At 34.8% G+C, this 14,390-nt stretch overlaps 1 protein-coding gene and 2 non-coding genes across 3 annotated transcripts; 1 reads left to right on the top strand and 2 right to left on the bottom strand.

The window, feature by feature from the left end:
- Window positions 1-553: 553 nt before the first annotated feature.
- Window positions 554-627, bottom strand: TRNAV-CAC. Its single transcript has one exon. It is a non-coding gene; the product is annotated as a tRNA-Val (tRNA).
- A 5,601-nt stretch (window positions 628-6,228) lies between these two features.
- TRNAV-CAC lies at window positions 6,229-6,302 on the bottom strand. The gene has a single exon. It is a non-coding gene; the product is annotated as a tRNA-Val (tRNA).
- A 5,113-nt stretch (window positions 6,303-11,415) lies between these two features.
- On the top strand, window positions 11,416-14,227 carry LOC121760218. Its single transcript, XM_042155868.1, has 2 exons — window positions 11,416-11,916; window positions 13,798-14,227. The coding sequence occupies exons 1-2, from the start codon at window positions 11,680-11,682 to the stop codon at window positions 14,032-14,034; spliced, it is 474 nt and encodes a 157-aa protein (XP_042011802.1). The 5' UTR covers window positions 11,416-11,679; the 3' UTR covers window positions 14,035-14,227.
- The last annotated feature ends 163 nt before the right edge of the window (window positions 14,228-14,390 follow it).

Genomic DNA, 14,390 nt, shown 5'->3' with positions numbered 1-14,390 from the left:
GAGATGTCGAGACAATGAGAAATACTCCCTCCGTCCTGCTTTAGCAGTCCCGGTTGAGTCGGGCACATGTTTTAAGGAGTATTTAAGTGTGTAATAAACAAATGATGTAGTAGAGGTTGGGTCCCACTTTTAAACAACTTTTTTTACTTTTTTGCTTTTAAGTGTGTAATAAATAAATGATGTAGTGGATGTTGGGTCCCACTTTTAAATGATGTAATAAATAAATTGATGTAGTGGACATCAATTTTTATACACCGAGTTCAACCGGGACTCCTAAAGCGGGACACCCGAAATTGATCAACCGGGACTGCTAAAGCGGGACGGAGGGAGTATATAATATAACCCTATTTATTTGAGCGAACTATAAATAATCTATTATATTTAGTGTGTTTTTCATTGTGTGTAATACAAATATTTAAAATCAGTATAAAGTAGTAGTAGTAGTAACTTAATTTATAGACGCGCAATATAAAAATTATCAATAGTGATAACTAATTTTTTTCACTTTGATAATGTTCATAGTCATCACAAAAAATATTAAAAAGTATATTAATGTCTGAGCCCGGGTTCGAACCGGGGACCTCTAGTGTGTGAGACTAGCGTGATAACCGACTACACCACCCAGACAATTGTGACTCGTTTATCTTGTTTTAGAATAACTCAGTTTATATTTTGTTAAAATGTAAGTAGATAAACCTGAGTTGGAAATAGGAGTAAAAATTTAAGTAAAAGAATATATATGAATATATAAACAATTAAATAATTTTATTATACGAGAATTAAACAATACTACGATGTAAATAGAAACTGAATTGAGCCGGAACACAAGTCATAGTAATCTCTAACTAAAAAGTGAGAATGATGAAGTAACAAACCAATAACTTAAATACATTGGATATTGATATCTATATAGGATATCTATTTCTTATCTATTTTCTTGTTCCCTTGGATATCTAGGTTATTGATAAAGGTTAAGGTTAAGGTTAAGGTTAAGGTTAAGGTTAAGGTTAACGGTTATTTAAATCAATACTTTCCATTAATTGACGGTTAGTCCAATAATTATTGAAACTGAAATATAGAATCACATTTTTTGAATATTTTGCAATTTTCCTACAATAATAAAAAAAACTATCAAATATGACGTGAAAATAAAATGACTTTGTTATAGACAAAATTATGCCATTTTATTTTGATTGTTGATTAAAGTGGCACTGATTTATCTGAAATGACATAATTTTGTGTCATGTTCGTTTTGAATTTGATCACTATGGGATATTTTTGAAAACATAAAAAATATTAAGTTTTTATATTTCAGTATTAAAAGTTATGAAAACAATAGGAATCTGGGAAGCGCAAGATACTATTGTGCTTACAATTAAAAGTTATAAAAAAGAATTTCACCTTATTACCAAAAAAAAAAGAATTTCACCTACACAATTACATTTTCTCATTTGTTAAGTCATTCTTATTTATATATCATAATTGAATTTATTTACAAATAAATGACAAACATGAATTTAATTAAATTATTAAAATTTACATAAATTATTCTTCATTTATAACTAAAATCTTAATATTATTAATTTTTAATAGTATAATTTATGTTTGCTTGAAACATCGAATATTTTAATTAAATTTTTTAAAATTATAATATAGTACTCCATCCGTCCCATAGTAGATGTCACACTTGGAAGATGACACAGAATTTTAGGAGATATTATTTTGTGTGTTAAGTGCTGAGAGAAAATATAATTTTATAATTGATGTGAGAGGGAACTTTTTTCCAAAAGAGGAAATATGACATCTTTTATGGGACAAACTAAAAAGGAAAGTGTGACATCTACTATGGGACGGGGGAGTACTATTATTTATTCATTCGTTATAATTTTATTAAGTAATACTTCCTCCATTCCATATTAGTAGAGTCATTTTTCCATTTTGATCGTTCTATAGTAGTTGAGTCATTTAATTTTTTAGTAAAAAGTAGTAACACATTTTCTCACTCTTACTTTTCATTCTCTTTCACTGCTACTTTATTCTCTCTATTTTATTTTTTTTTTACGTAATACATTACACATTTTTTTCTTAGTTTCCGTTTCAGAAAGAAATATCTCCGTTACTATAGAACGGATAGAGTAATATTTAAGCAACTAGTAGGCACACTGCAATTGCATGTACAATTAAAATTTAGACGTGGGTGGTGATAATAGTGTCGTGTGCAGGGGTTATTGTTGGTGATTGGGTTCTATTCTACCATATTTAAAGAGATGGGAGAGAATGTACCACCCTCCACTGCTTAACACCACCCCATGTATTTTTCTGTTGATTGTTGATGCTCTAAATACAGAATTTTCCAGTTATTATATTACATAAACATGTACTCCTTAATTCCGTCCATTCTGCTAACCGACACAGAGAGTAGCATTAAATTAATTAGCTCATCATAATGAACAATAAAATACTTTTAGTATTCTTGATTATTCCATCCATATGAAAAATAATTTGGGTCCATAGTCCGCACATATATTTGTAATAACTTTGGAATCAAATAATATGCCCAATAAATTATGGAATCCAGTAAACATCGAAAAAAACCTTAATCAAATTTGCTATGTATAATCACGATTTTAAGAAAGAGTTAGGTGGGAATAGAGATGTCAAATGGGCCGGGCTAGTGGGAATAGAATGTCAAGTGGGCCGGGCCCGGTGAGGCCCGACGGTATTTAAGCCCAGCCCGACGCAGCCCATGTCTGTGCCGGGCCGGCCTGGGTTTTGGTATACAGAATGAGCCTAACCCAAGCCCGGGCCCAGTTGGTAAGTGGGTCGGGCTGGGCTGGGCCAAGTTCAAAATTTTTATTGTGCTAATTAAACAATAATTAACCTCTATTTGAATAGTATAGTACTAATGATGTATAAATACATATTCCCACAAAAAAAGGATCAAGATTTTGCACACATATATATTCCCACAATTTTGTGTATTATATTTATAGATTACACACGCATAAATATATAATCCCGCAAATTCAGGAATCATAATACTATAATTATGAAACTATTTTTAATGGACATAAATCTATAAAAAAAACTAATATCTATAATTATGCAAATCAATTAACAATTATATTTTTTATCATGCATATCAAAATGAAAATAAATTTGTTACTATAAGTTTTGATTTAAGGTTGAGTAATTGAAATAATTGATTATTTTGCATAATTTCATTAACAAGATCTATGATTATCATCAAAATATACAAATACATGTATATATCCAATCAATCTTCATACTCATATACATATAAATAACTAATCAATCATTATATTTATGGAACTATATTTGATAGAGACAAATCATTGACAACTAATTTCTATAATTATGCAAATCAAAATTATTATAACACAATCAATTCTAGAATACACAATTTTTTTTAAAAAGACAATAACTAATCTATGTAATTATAGAACATAAATATACAAATATAATACTCCATAATCATGCATCTAATAATAAATTAACTAGGGAATATGGTTATTGGATATGTTATTATGTATGAATAATATTCAATCTTGAATAATATTCATTCTTCACTCATATATACACGTAAGGTTGATATATGTAAATGCATAGAAAATTCTATTGAAAGAACTAATAGTATAAAATTAAGTGCATAAGTTAGATTCTGCAGGGCCTGGGCCGGGGCTTTGAATGGGCCCGGGCCGGGCGGGGGCATGGGTTTCGTAAAAAGACCCAATTGGAGCCCGATTAATCTACCGAGCCCAGTCCAAGCCTGCACCATTTCATTGGTGGGCCGGGCCCGAGCTGGATCGGCCGACCCATTTGACATCTCTAGGTGGGAAGCATTATCAAGGAGTTCTACTATTTTGATATGGCTTTTGTTTAGTTGTTGGGTTTGTCCATTGCTCCATTAGTAATTTAGTTGACTTCAAAACAATAAACGCAAAACTAGTAACTACCCAACTATTTTCAGTGGACTGAGTGGAGTATATCTTTTAGACCATCATCAACTTGATTTATAAAATTTTCATGTACTGAGCCAGCGTCACAACAACCCTATCAACAGCCTCAAAAAAAAGGGAAAAAAAGAACAAATTTCATAAATCACACACACAAATGTGGGTGTGGGTGTTTTTGTTTCTATTAATGGTGGTACGGAGGGGGTGATCCAATGTTCTAAAGACCTTCAATCACCGAATATGCGAATTTCCCAAATATTGGCACGATTTTGTTACTTCTCATAATCACGTGGTCTTCAATTTTATGAGTCGTGACTGCGCTTTCACCACCTCTTAATTCATTTAACGCGCTTCTAAACCGAATCACCACTTGATCGTACGTCGACTTGCACCTTTTGAAGCCATCCCTCTCTCGGGAGTTGGAACCCGTTCCCTCGAGCACGTGCGCGAGCATCTCTTTCGCATTTGAAATTCCCGACTCGATCATCGCGATTGATAAGCTCAATGGGTCATTAGCTGATGCGATGCTCGGGATGAATTGAAGGGTGCGGATGCATAATAACTAGGTGTTGTCATTATAATTGGATTCGGTCATTGGAGCAAGGTTTTTGGACTAATCAAGGAGTAGCAACAGACAACAGTGGTTTTGGGTGATGAGATAAAAATTATTGAGGAGGTGAGGAGAACCATAGAAAATGATGAGATGATAGAAGGAGACATTTTTTGAGATATATGTTGCTGTTGAGGCTATTTATATACACAAGGTTGAAACATAAGATTTATTGTAAATCAGTGTTCGATTGTTTTGTTTGGTAAATCAGCCTATGAAATTAAATAGGGATAGTAAAGTCAAATCTAGTTTGTAGTTGAAAACTGAGTGTTGGAAGTATTCATTTACTCATGTGGTATACACTATACACAACCTATTAATGTTCTTAACGAGAAAGTGCAATTTAGTTTGTAAGATATTTTTCTTTTAATTTAATTGATGAAACAATCTAAAAATAAATACTATGACCCAATACTAATGAGATGGATGAAGTATTAATTTTGCCTATACGTATAGATGGTCAAAACCCCTCCATTCTTGCCAATAAAAAAAATTACTAGTAGTAGAATTTTTTTAAATGATATTTGTCAAATGTTTTAGGTTGTAATGGTTGGGAAAATGGTAAGAGGCGAGAGTCGAGATGTGGACTATAGTGATATAATCCATTTAAACCAATGTTTTAAAAACCGGACCGGACCGGCCGGTTCGCCGGTTCAACCGCGAACCGGTAGGCAGTCCGGTCCGGTTCACCCCTAAAAACCACTAGCACATTGAACCGCCGCGAACCGGTGGAACCGGCCGGTCGGACCGGTCCAACCGCGAACCGGAAACCGAAAAATTTAAAATTTGTTGTTGCTAAGACTTGAACACATGACCTCATCTCTAAATATCAACTTCTTTACCACTCCACCACATGATCATTTTGAAATATTATGAACATTAATTATCCTTATACATTAAATCTGAAATTCTTTTTCCACCAAAACTAATAATTCATATTAGTTTTGTATTCTTTTAAGATAATTCATTTTAATTTTATATTCTTTTAAGATAATTCATTTTAATTCTATATTCTTTTAAGAAATTGTTAATTATAATATATTTCTTATATTTTAATTATATTTTTACAATCATTATTTTACAATATAGGAGTTTATAATTATACATAGACTTTAATACTAGTTTTTAATATTGTGTATTATAGTTTATTATTGTATTCAAACTTAACGTCATTAAATATTCTAATATACTAATGTAAGACTTGTTTTCTATAATAATACAATTAAAAGTATAATACTATAATATTTATTGATAAAACATGTAATTAAATTTTATTATTTATAACTAAATAAATAAATACATATGTATAAACAGTATTACGGTTCAACCAATGGTTCGACCAGTGAACCGGTTGAACCAGTGAACCAGTAACGACATCGGTTCGCTGGCCGGTCCGGTTTTTAAAACATTGATTTAAACAGTACGTAGGTATGCCTAGCTTAATAGGTCATACAATTATATTATTAAACATTTAAACTTAGATCGTGTTTATGTTTTTGTGTGATATTTTTAAAACTACTGACTAAGGTTTATTTTGTCATCGACAATCTAGTATAAAATTGTAATTTGAAAGTACACTTTTCTCCACTGGTAAGACCAACATTTGTCCTAGAAAAAAATATTAAATATATTGAAAACAATTGTCTGAGCCCGGGTTCGAACCGGGGACCTCTAGTGTGTGAGACTAGCGTGATAACCGACTACACCACCCAGACAATTGATATCACATTTTTTCTATTTATATTTATTTAAACATGCGTAAAATCAAAATCAAAATTTGTGATGAATACAAAAAACTAATTTAAATTTAAAATTTAATAAAAATAATTAAAAGTAAAATTATTTTTTAGTGACATATATTAAAAATAAATTTGAATTTGAATTTGATAAATGGTTAGAGATGTACAGAAATAATGACTTGTATTGTCAATGCCCCTTAAAAATTTAAATTTCAGTAACTGAGTCAGCATTACAACAACCATATGAGGTCGTCGAACTCTCTTCTCATGGGATCAATAACAAAGTCGACTACATAAACAGAAATATAGCATAGTATTACTAATGTGGGTGTGTGCACGTTTTTGTTGTATGAATGGCGTTGAGGAGGTGGCGATCCAAGCTCATGCATATCATCAATCACCGAAATCGCAGATATCCCAAACACAGTCACTATTTTGGTATCCCTCAATAAAACGCTATCTCTCACCTTATTACTCGCGAGCGCGCTTTCGCAACTTTTGACGCAATCCGTGCTCGCCGTCAGCAGCTCGTAAGTCGGCGTCACGAAGTCGCGACTCTTCACTAGTCCCAGCGCGCTTTTAAACCGCCTCATTGTTGGAAGAGATGATCAAGCAGCTGCTAACAAAGTTGATCAAGCCGTTGTGTGCCGACGCTCACATTGCATGCTGAGGCTGGATCAAGCCGATGCTGACCAAGTTGATCAAGCCGCTACATGTCGAGTTGATCAAGCTACTGCTGACAAAGTTGATCAAGCCGTTGCATGCCAAGTTCATCAAGCTGTTGATCAAGTCGCAGCATGCCGAGTTGATCAAGCTGCTGCGTACAATGCTGGGGTTGCTAGCCATGGTTATCAGTGTATGGCAACAAAGCGAGAAGCATGTGATAAACAAGCCAAGGCGATAGATAAGACAAAAGAAAGGACAAAGGCCGTTGCGCCAAAAGAACCAATCCGAGAGCTCGCACGAGTTACAGTTGTGAATGAGCCGAGCACGCCAGCTAAGGTGGAGGACCACCATTGTACTTGAAGAGACGTGTTGCTCAATGGAATAAAGAAGAGAAAGGACTTGCAGAGTCTGTTTTGATTAAGAAAGTGAAACATGTTTAACTTAGCATAAAAAAGTAGATTAGTGCAAGGTTCTAGATTGTTCGAATTAAGAATATAAGCATTGTGTCTTGAAACATTTGAACCAATGAAAAATGTCGATTTGAGCTCTCTCTCTAAACATATCTCCAGTATCTGTGTCTGCATAGCTTCCGCAGCTTCTTTTCACCACTTGATCGTACGACACCTTGCACACTTGGTACGCGCCCTTCTCTCCGGGGCGCCCACGTGCGTCTTCGTCGAGTTTAGGATTCCCGCCTCGATTATCGCGATCGAGAGGGTGAACCGGTCGATGGTCGATGTGATGGCGGGACTGGATTCAAGGACGCTGAGGCATAGCTTCTCGTCGATGTTTTTGGTGTAGTTGGAGCAAGCTTTTTGGACCAATGAGGGAACGGCGACGGTGGTTTTGGGTGATGAGAGTAGAATTATTGAGGAGATTAGGAAAATTGTGGGAAATGAGATTATTGAAGGAGACATTTTTTTGGGGGATATGTAATAGGTTGTTGGTGAATGGTGAGGCTAAATGTAACCTATTTATATACTCCCTCCGTCCCGTGCTACTCGCACGTTTGCTTTTCGGCTCGTCACAAAGTCCTTACACTATTTATAATTTAAGTTAGAATTAATGCATTTAATTAATATGTTAGTTTAAGTTAAGAGCTCTTTTATTAAGTGATGTCTCATTACACCTAAAATTCTTTTTTAATTACACAAAAAAATCAATCCCAAATTTACGACCTAAAATGAAAAGTGCGAGTAGCATGAGACGGAGGGAGTACTAAGGTTTATGGAAGACAGCGTGTACATTATCTCTTATTCAATGGGATAACCATAAAATCTAATCTCTTATTCCTGACAGTTTTCTTTTGACTCACCAAATTTCAAAGAATAAAGAGGATAATAGTGAGCACCACTCTTACGTTTATTTTTGTTTAGTTTTAATATATCAAAATTATTATAAATATTATTTTTTATTTTGTAAATTTCATAAAAGTTAAAGTTTTATTTATTATTCTATTTATTTATATAAACAAATTCAGGTGCATAGAGCTGGTTCAAGGCATATATACAGGTGTTATACAGCTGGTTCAATGCATATAATATAGACTATAGTAATTGTGATTTTACTATGGATAGAAGCACCAGCTGGTTCAGTGCATGTATATTAATGACCAACAAAATAATCTTTAACACGCAAAATATAGGATATTTATAGCCACCAAACTATTTTTTAACGCGCAAAAATTGTAATTGTGATTTTACTAAGTAATGCTTTAATGGACACCATTATAGTGGTTATATTACAACATATACGAAATTTAAGTCGAGTGTTTATTATATTTAATTTTTAAAAATATTTTAGGAGTATGTATCAATTGTAATTGAAAAATATGAGTGTCAGATTTGAAATATTCATTACAATAACATAAAATAATTATCTCCAATATATAATAATAAGACACGTTGTGTTGTGTGTGAGTTGGTCATGCGACCAAAAAGTAATGTCAGATGTCAAAGATTGCGCACCGTGATAGCGATTTAAAAAAAAATTATACTCCATTCACTTACCAAAATAAATAAGACACATCATAACCAACCAAATATTATTATCAAATAGTACTATGTTACTCCCTCCGTTCCAGGGTAGCGGGGGCGTTTTTTTTAGCACACGATTTGAGAAAAAATTATGTTAAGTGAGTTAAGTAAAAGAATAATAAAGTAGGAAATGAAAATGATAGAGAGGTGAAGAGAGAATAAAGTAAAAAAGAGTAAAGTAAACGAGAAGAAATATGTTAACTTTTACTAAAAAGGGAAATGATCATACTATTATAGAACGTACCAAAATGACTCAACTACTGTGGAACGGATGAAGTACTATATTTCAGTGAATTTGTTTTTGAATGTTATCTCCTAATATGTGGAAATTTATTGATAGTGATTAAGTGATTTAAATTTGTACTTTGGTTATGCACTTAAATTTGGTTTATTTTTTATCACTGTCTTATGTACTTCCTCTATCCCTAAAAATAGGAAGTTTTTAAATACCACAGCCCACAGGTTTTAATACAAAATTAGTTTAGTAAGAGAAAGAGATAAAAAAGAGTGTTAGTGAAAAATGGATTCCATCTTATTAAAGAGAAAAAAATTTCCTAAAAATACAAAGATTTTGTTTCTAAGAGACAGACCAAAAAGAAAAAAAATTCTATTTTTAGAGAACAAATATAAGTATATAAATATGACAATCAAATACTCCTGTTATGCCATTATAATTGTATATAATTTGAACATGAAATACACAAATGATCCTTTTTATGCAACTTTCGATTTTTTTGTTGGATAACTTTCAGTTTATATAAGTACGTAGTTTAGTAGGAGTATACAATTTTCAATTTTTGTCGCAGAACTCCGAGTTAGTCCAAAACATACTTGTTCACAACGACTCAACGAGTTCCTTGCTCAGCCACCACTCCGAACCATTTGGGTTCTCAATGAGAGTATTAGTGTTACTGACCAAACAGAAGCACTCACCGGATAAAGAACTCATTTAGCCTATAAAACCTACACTAGTAGCTCTTACGGCCGACGTGAGACATTGAGTCCCTAACACTACATGATTGTCGAATGCAAAGAAATCATGAGAGGGCTTATTGAGGTATGGAGGGAAAGATGAGTTTTTTTTTTCTGTATCTTTTAGTATAATGTATTGCGTTATATTAATTCTTATACTAACATATATGTAGATAGAGAGGTGAAATAGTGTATAAATTTTGATGTAGAACGTGGCAAATTAGGACAAAGAAATGTGATTTTTTTTTAAGAGGTGGGCGAGTTACGCTTGAATAGATCATATCTTGAATTACAAGCATGGCTAGGTCGATAGAAGAGGCAAGAATGGCAAATGATGTTGGTTCGATATGGTGAAATCATCTCTTCTAGAGTTCTAGTGAGTTGCCATCCTCACACACCAATATAGTGATATACCATACACTTTGGAAATAAACACGAAAACTTCTTTGAGTGGAAGTATGATTTTGTTGTTAGTATTAGGGTTTGGTCCATTTTGCAGATATTTGGTGCTTGATTCATGCCTCTGAACTGGCAAGAGCTTTGAGCATACGGAAGTTGAAGATGGAGAATGATAGTTTTATCGTGGAGAATGATAGTTTTATTGTAATATCTATAATAAAGGGATTTTTTGAAGTATTTCGCATCTATTAATTGTCACTTTTAAAAATTCAGTGTTTGTTATATTTGATTTAAAGGGATTTTGAAGTATTCCGTATCTATTAATTGCCACTCTATAATTTAGAAAATGCAGTGTTTGTTATATTTGATTTAGACTCAATCGGAATTAAGTATATAAAAAAATAATTTTACTAATTATTTTTATTTTTTATTTATAGTTTCCAAAGGGAAGCTTAGTTTCGCTAAACAATATTGTAATTGAGTTTCCCTATGATTTTGATTAAAGAAAAAAAAAATCAGTCTGATGAGAGTACAATATTCACTTGAGCATCAGCAGTGGCGCGGAATTCTCGGCGGAATTCCCAAAAACACCTTCGGCCACATCATACGGACTTCCCACTGCACTGTCACGTCATAAGGACTTCTCACTGCACAGTGGCGGACACCCCCAAGGACTTCCCACAATTAAAAAAATTTAATGCGAGAATTTTGCGCTGACGTCCGTGGGAGTCAACGTACGTCCGCACGCCCGTCGCGACGAAATTCCACGTAACGCCGCGGAACTGCAGTGTCCTCGGCGGAATTCCGCGTAACGCCGCGGAACTGCGGTGTCCTCGACGGAATTCTATATCCGTGCATACCATGCACAATGGCGGGCGTCCGCTGTGGAATTCCGGCACTCCGGGACGGACGCCATTGCTGATTTATATGCCCATCTTAATTTCGAGATATTATACCGAATCAGTTTAAATATTTTGGATAAATATCACTACTCCACTATTTAACCCCAATAAAATAAATAAATAATGGAATATGTACAGTACAGGATATGATTCGAGGAGACCGGTGATGATATTGAGGGCGTTTTTCTCGATTTTGTTTCCTCAATAAATTCATCTACAAAAACGAATTCCTGATTTTCAGCGCATATTGGCATCATCGATTCATCGTCAACATACCTAATCCTCTTGAAATTGTAGCTGTCTGCAATTTAATTTTTGAGCCCTAAATCAGTTCCATTGCAGAATTTTGGGTTGTATATATGTATTTGAGTGGAGATTATGGGTTTGTTTAAGAAAATCGCGGGGTTCTTTGGGTTAGCGAAAGACGAAGACCAGCAGCACCGCGACGGCGACGCTGCTCCGCCTCCCTTCTCCGTCCCATACGCCGCGGCAGCTACTGCTTCAGCTCACCATCTCCCTCGCAGAGGCTTCAGTGTTCCTGTTCAGGTCCCCGTCGAGCGGGGCCCTCCCCCTCCTCTTCTAGTGTTTTGCCCTTCCGGAGATGGTGGAGTTCAGGTATGCTTTGCTAGGTATTATTGCAATTTTTAAAATTTGCTGAATTTACGCTTTGGCATCGCTGATTAGGTGGAAATTTAGTGTGACCCCTCTTTGGATAAGTTGATAGGGTTTGACTATTGTCGTCGAAAATTGAGGTTTGTAGATCTGATGAGTGATCAAATCTATGGCCTGCAATTTGCAAGTTGGTTGATTTTGACTAGTTTTCTTATAACAACTAGACGACGAGAGCTACGATTTTGTGAATCTAGTGGACTTGCCTAAAATGTGTTTGTCGTAGTGTGGATGAGCCCAAAGTGCACACTGCAACATGTAAAAGAACGATGTGGAGAAAGGATTGCTAGGGAATTTAATTATGAAAAGTTTCTGACCACAGCATGGTTTGTCAATGTGGTGATCAGTTTGATACCGTGCTTGAGTTGAATGCCATCTTCCCGACTTGTGATCTGTGTGTGTGTGGTTTCCAATTCAAATCAGAGTCTTTAGGTTGTATTACAGAGTTGGGGATTTGGCTCTGTTAATGCTTTAGCTAACAAGGGTTCTGTTAAGCTATAACTGAGCAGAAATGGCTGGAAAGAACATGAGAGATGGATACTGTTACAAAAATAAAATATTTAGATGCTGAATTCTCTGTAAGTCTTTCTGATATCCAAACAAGTTGCATGGGTAGAGGAAGAGCTACTCAGCAGGATGTTTCCAGAAGGAGAGCTGATAGGTTAAACTTCAATTTGTTCTTGTGCCCATTTCCCATTAGGGGAAACTGTGTCGGTGGTTTGGTAAGATATCCGAAAGAGAAGGTAGAGGAAATCAAATGTTGGTCTTTATATATCACTTCTTTGTGGACCCTCCAGCTTTTCGTTCCTTGGAGAAATGCAGAATTCCATGGTTTCTATTCTTCATTAAACACACATGTATGATCCTCTAGAGTCTTGCTTGCAGAACTTGTTAGGTTTGTTATTTTAACTACATCCATGTTAAGACTTTCCTTTCTTTGAACATGGAATTTTTATGGCCTTTGATTATGCATTTGAAAGATTAGTCATATTTATGTAAGGTCAATAATTTGGAATACCTAGAGGAAGCTGGTCTTGTATTTGAATACCATGTATACTCTATTTTCTCGACAAAGAAGAAAATAGAGCTTAATGCCTAGAAACTCTTGGTAGGAGTTACTCCTAGTATATAATTTCTATACAAATTAAAACTTTAGAAGGTAAATTGTAGCATAAACTGAAGAGAACTTTCGTTTGCTAGAACAACTGATACGTACTAGGCTACAAATGGAGAATATATGAACATCGTAGTCTGGGTTGTTAATATTTCATGCTTGCATGCATCTCTATCTTAGTCAATTCAAAATGAGCTTTGGTGCTTTTCAATCTCATCTCTAGATATGTGTACTTACTTGCTTACTGATCAAGTAGACAACGATAAGGTAGTAAGTGTGGTGCTGAACATGTAAAATTGTGATCCTATCGCATATTGGGTTAAACATGTATTTGATTACTTGTACTCGAAACTTAAAACACACCTATAGAGATGAATGTTGACTAGTCGAGCTCAGCACCTGCTTACTACCTCACATGTTTGTGATATCAAGCTCCCATCAAGCTTACTCTATAGGCTTAGAGCTGGGCTGATCAGCTTTGCAGCTCTCGCTGATTGGTTTAATGCCTGTAGTTGCACAAACTCTTTGTAAATTATCTTGTTTCTCTTATTTACTGCTACTAGATGCTGATTCTTCCTAATCTTCCATTACTATATAACTAAGATTCATATTATGTGCGTACTGCTAAGCAATCACTGTGATATCACTTTTGTCGTTACTGGTGTCAGTAAATTTCTACATATCTCTCCTTGACTACGTTCCTTATTGCTCAGGGCTTGAGGTGGTATACGAGGCGCCTTAGAATAGATGAAGATGGAGATCTTGCAGATGAATTCCTTGATGAAGTGCCACCAGAAACGTCAAGAAGTGTGGAAGCACTTGAGAGCCCTGCACCAAGGTTTGAAGTGAAGTGCAGCACGAAACCGGCCAAAGTGAGGAACTTAGAATTGCTTCCTAACGGTAAAATTCAACATCTCGTGGAGCACCAAGGCAGGCTAGAGTGGCTGTAAGTGACCTCTGAGAAGGGCAACAATTACACTTCGAGATTGGTTTCCATATTATTATCACAATTCTTCTTCAATATTGTCGTTCCAATCACATTCATCGATTGAGGAATGTGCGAAAGACAACAGTCCTCTGCTGTATCATCAAAAGTTCTTTTGCACAACGCCAAATTGTTATATATGCAGGATATTGTTATCATGTTGTGTGACTCTGGTCTCATTTCTTGTCTTGTGTTTGGTTGTTCTGCTAAAATCTAAATGTGTTTGTAGAGCTGGACGTTTATGCCGATTATAAAGCTTGTACCCAATGGAAGAAATGATGAAATGAGTAAAACCCATGTAAAATTCAACGAAGAGACATC

This window comes from Salvia splendens, chromosome 2, assembly GCF_004379255.2.
Source record: "Salvia splendens isolate huo1 chromosome 2, SspV2, whole genome shotgun sequence".
NCBI lineage: Eukaryota > Viridiplantae > Streptophyta > Magnoliopsida > Lamiales > Lamiaceae > Salvia > Salvia splendens.
The sequence above is the reverse complement of the archived record's forward strand: the minus strand, read 5'-3'. Positions and strand labels throughout refer to the sequence as shown.

Excerpts from the sequence above, each read along its gene's own strand:
- LOC121760218 (XM_042155868.1), top strand. The coding sequence starts at position 11,680 with ATGGGTTTGTTTAAGAAAATCGCGGGGTTCTTTGGGTTAGCGAAAGAC. Across the intron at positions 11,917-13,797 it reads CCGGAGATGGTGGAGTTCAG|GGCTTGAGGTGGTATACGAG; the intron begins GTATGCTTTGCT and ends CTTATTGCTCAG.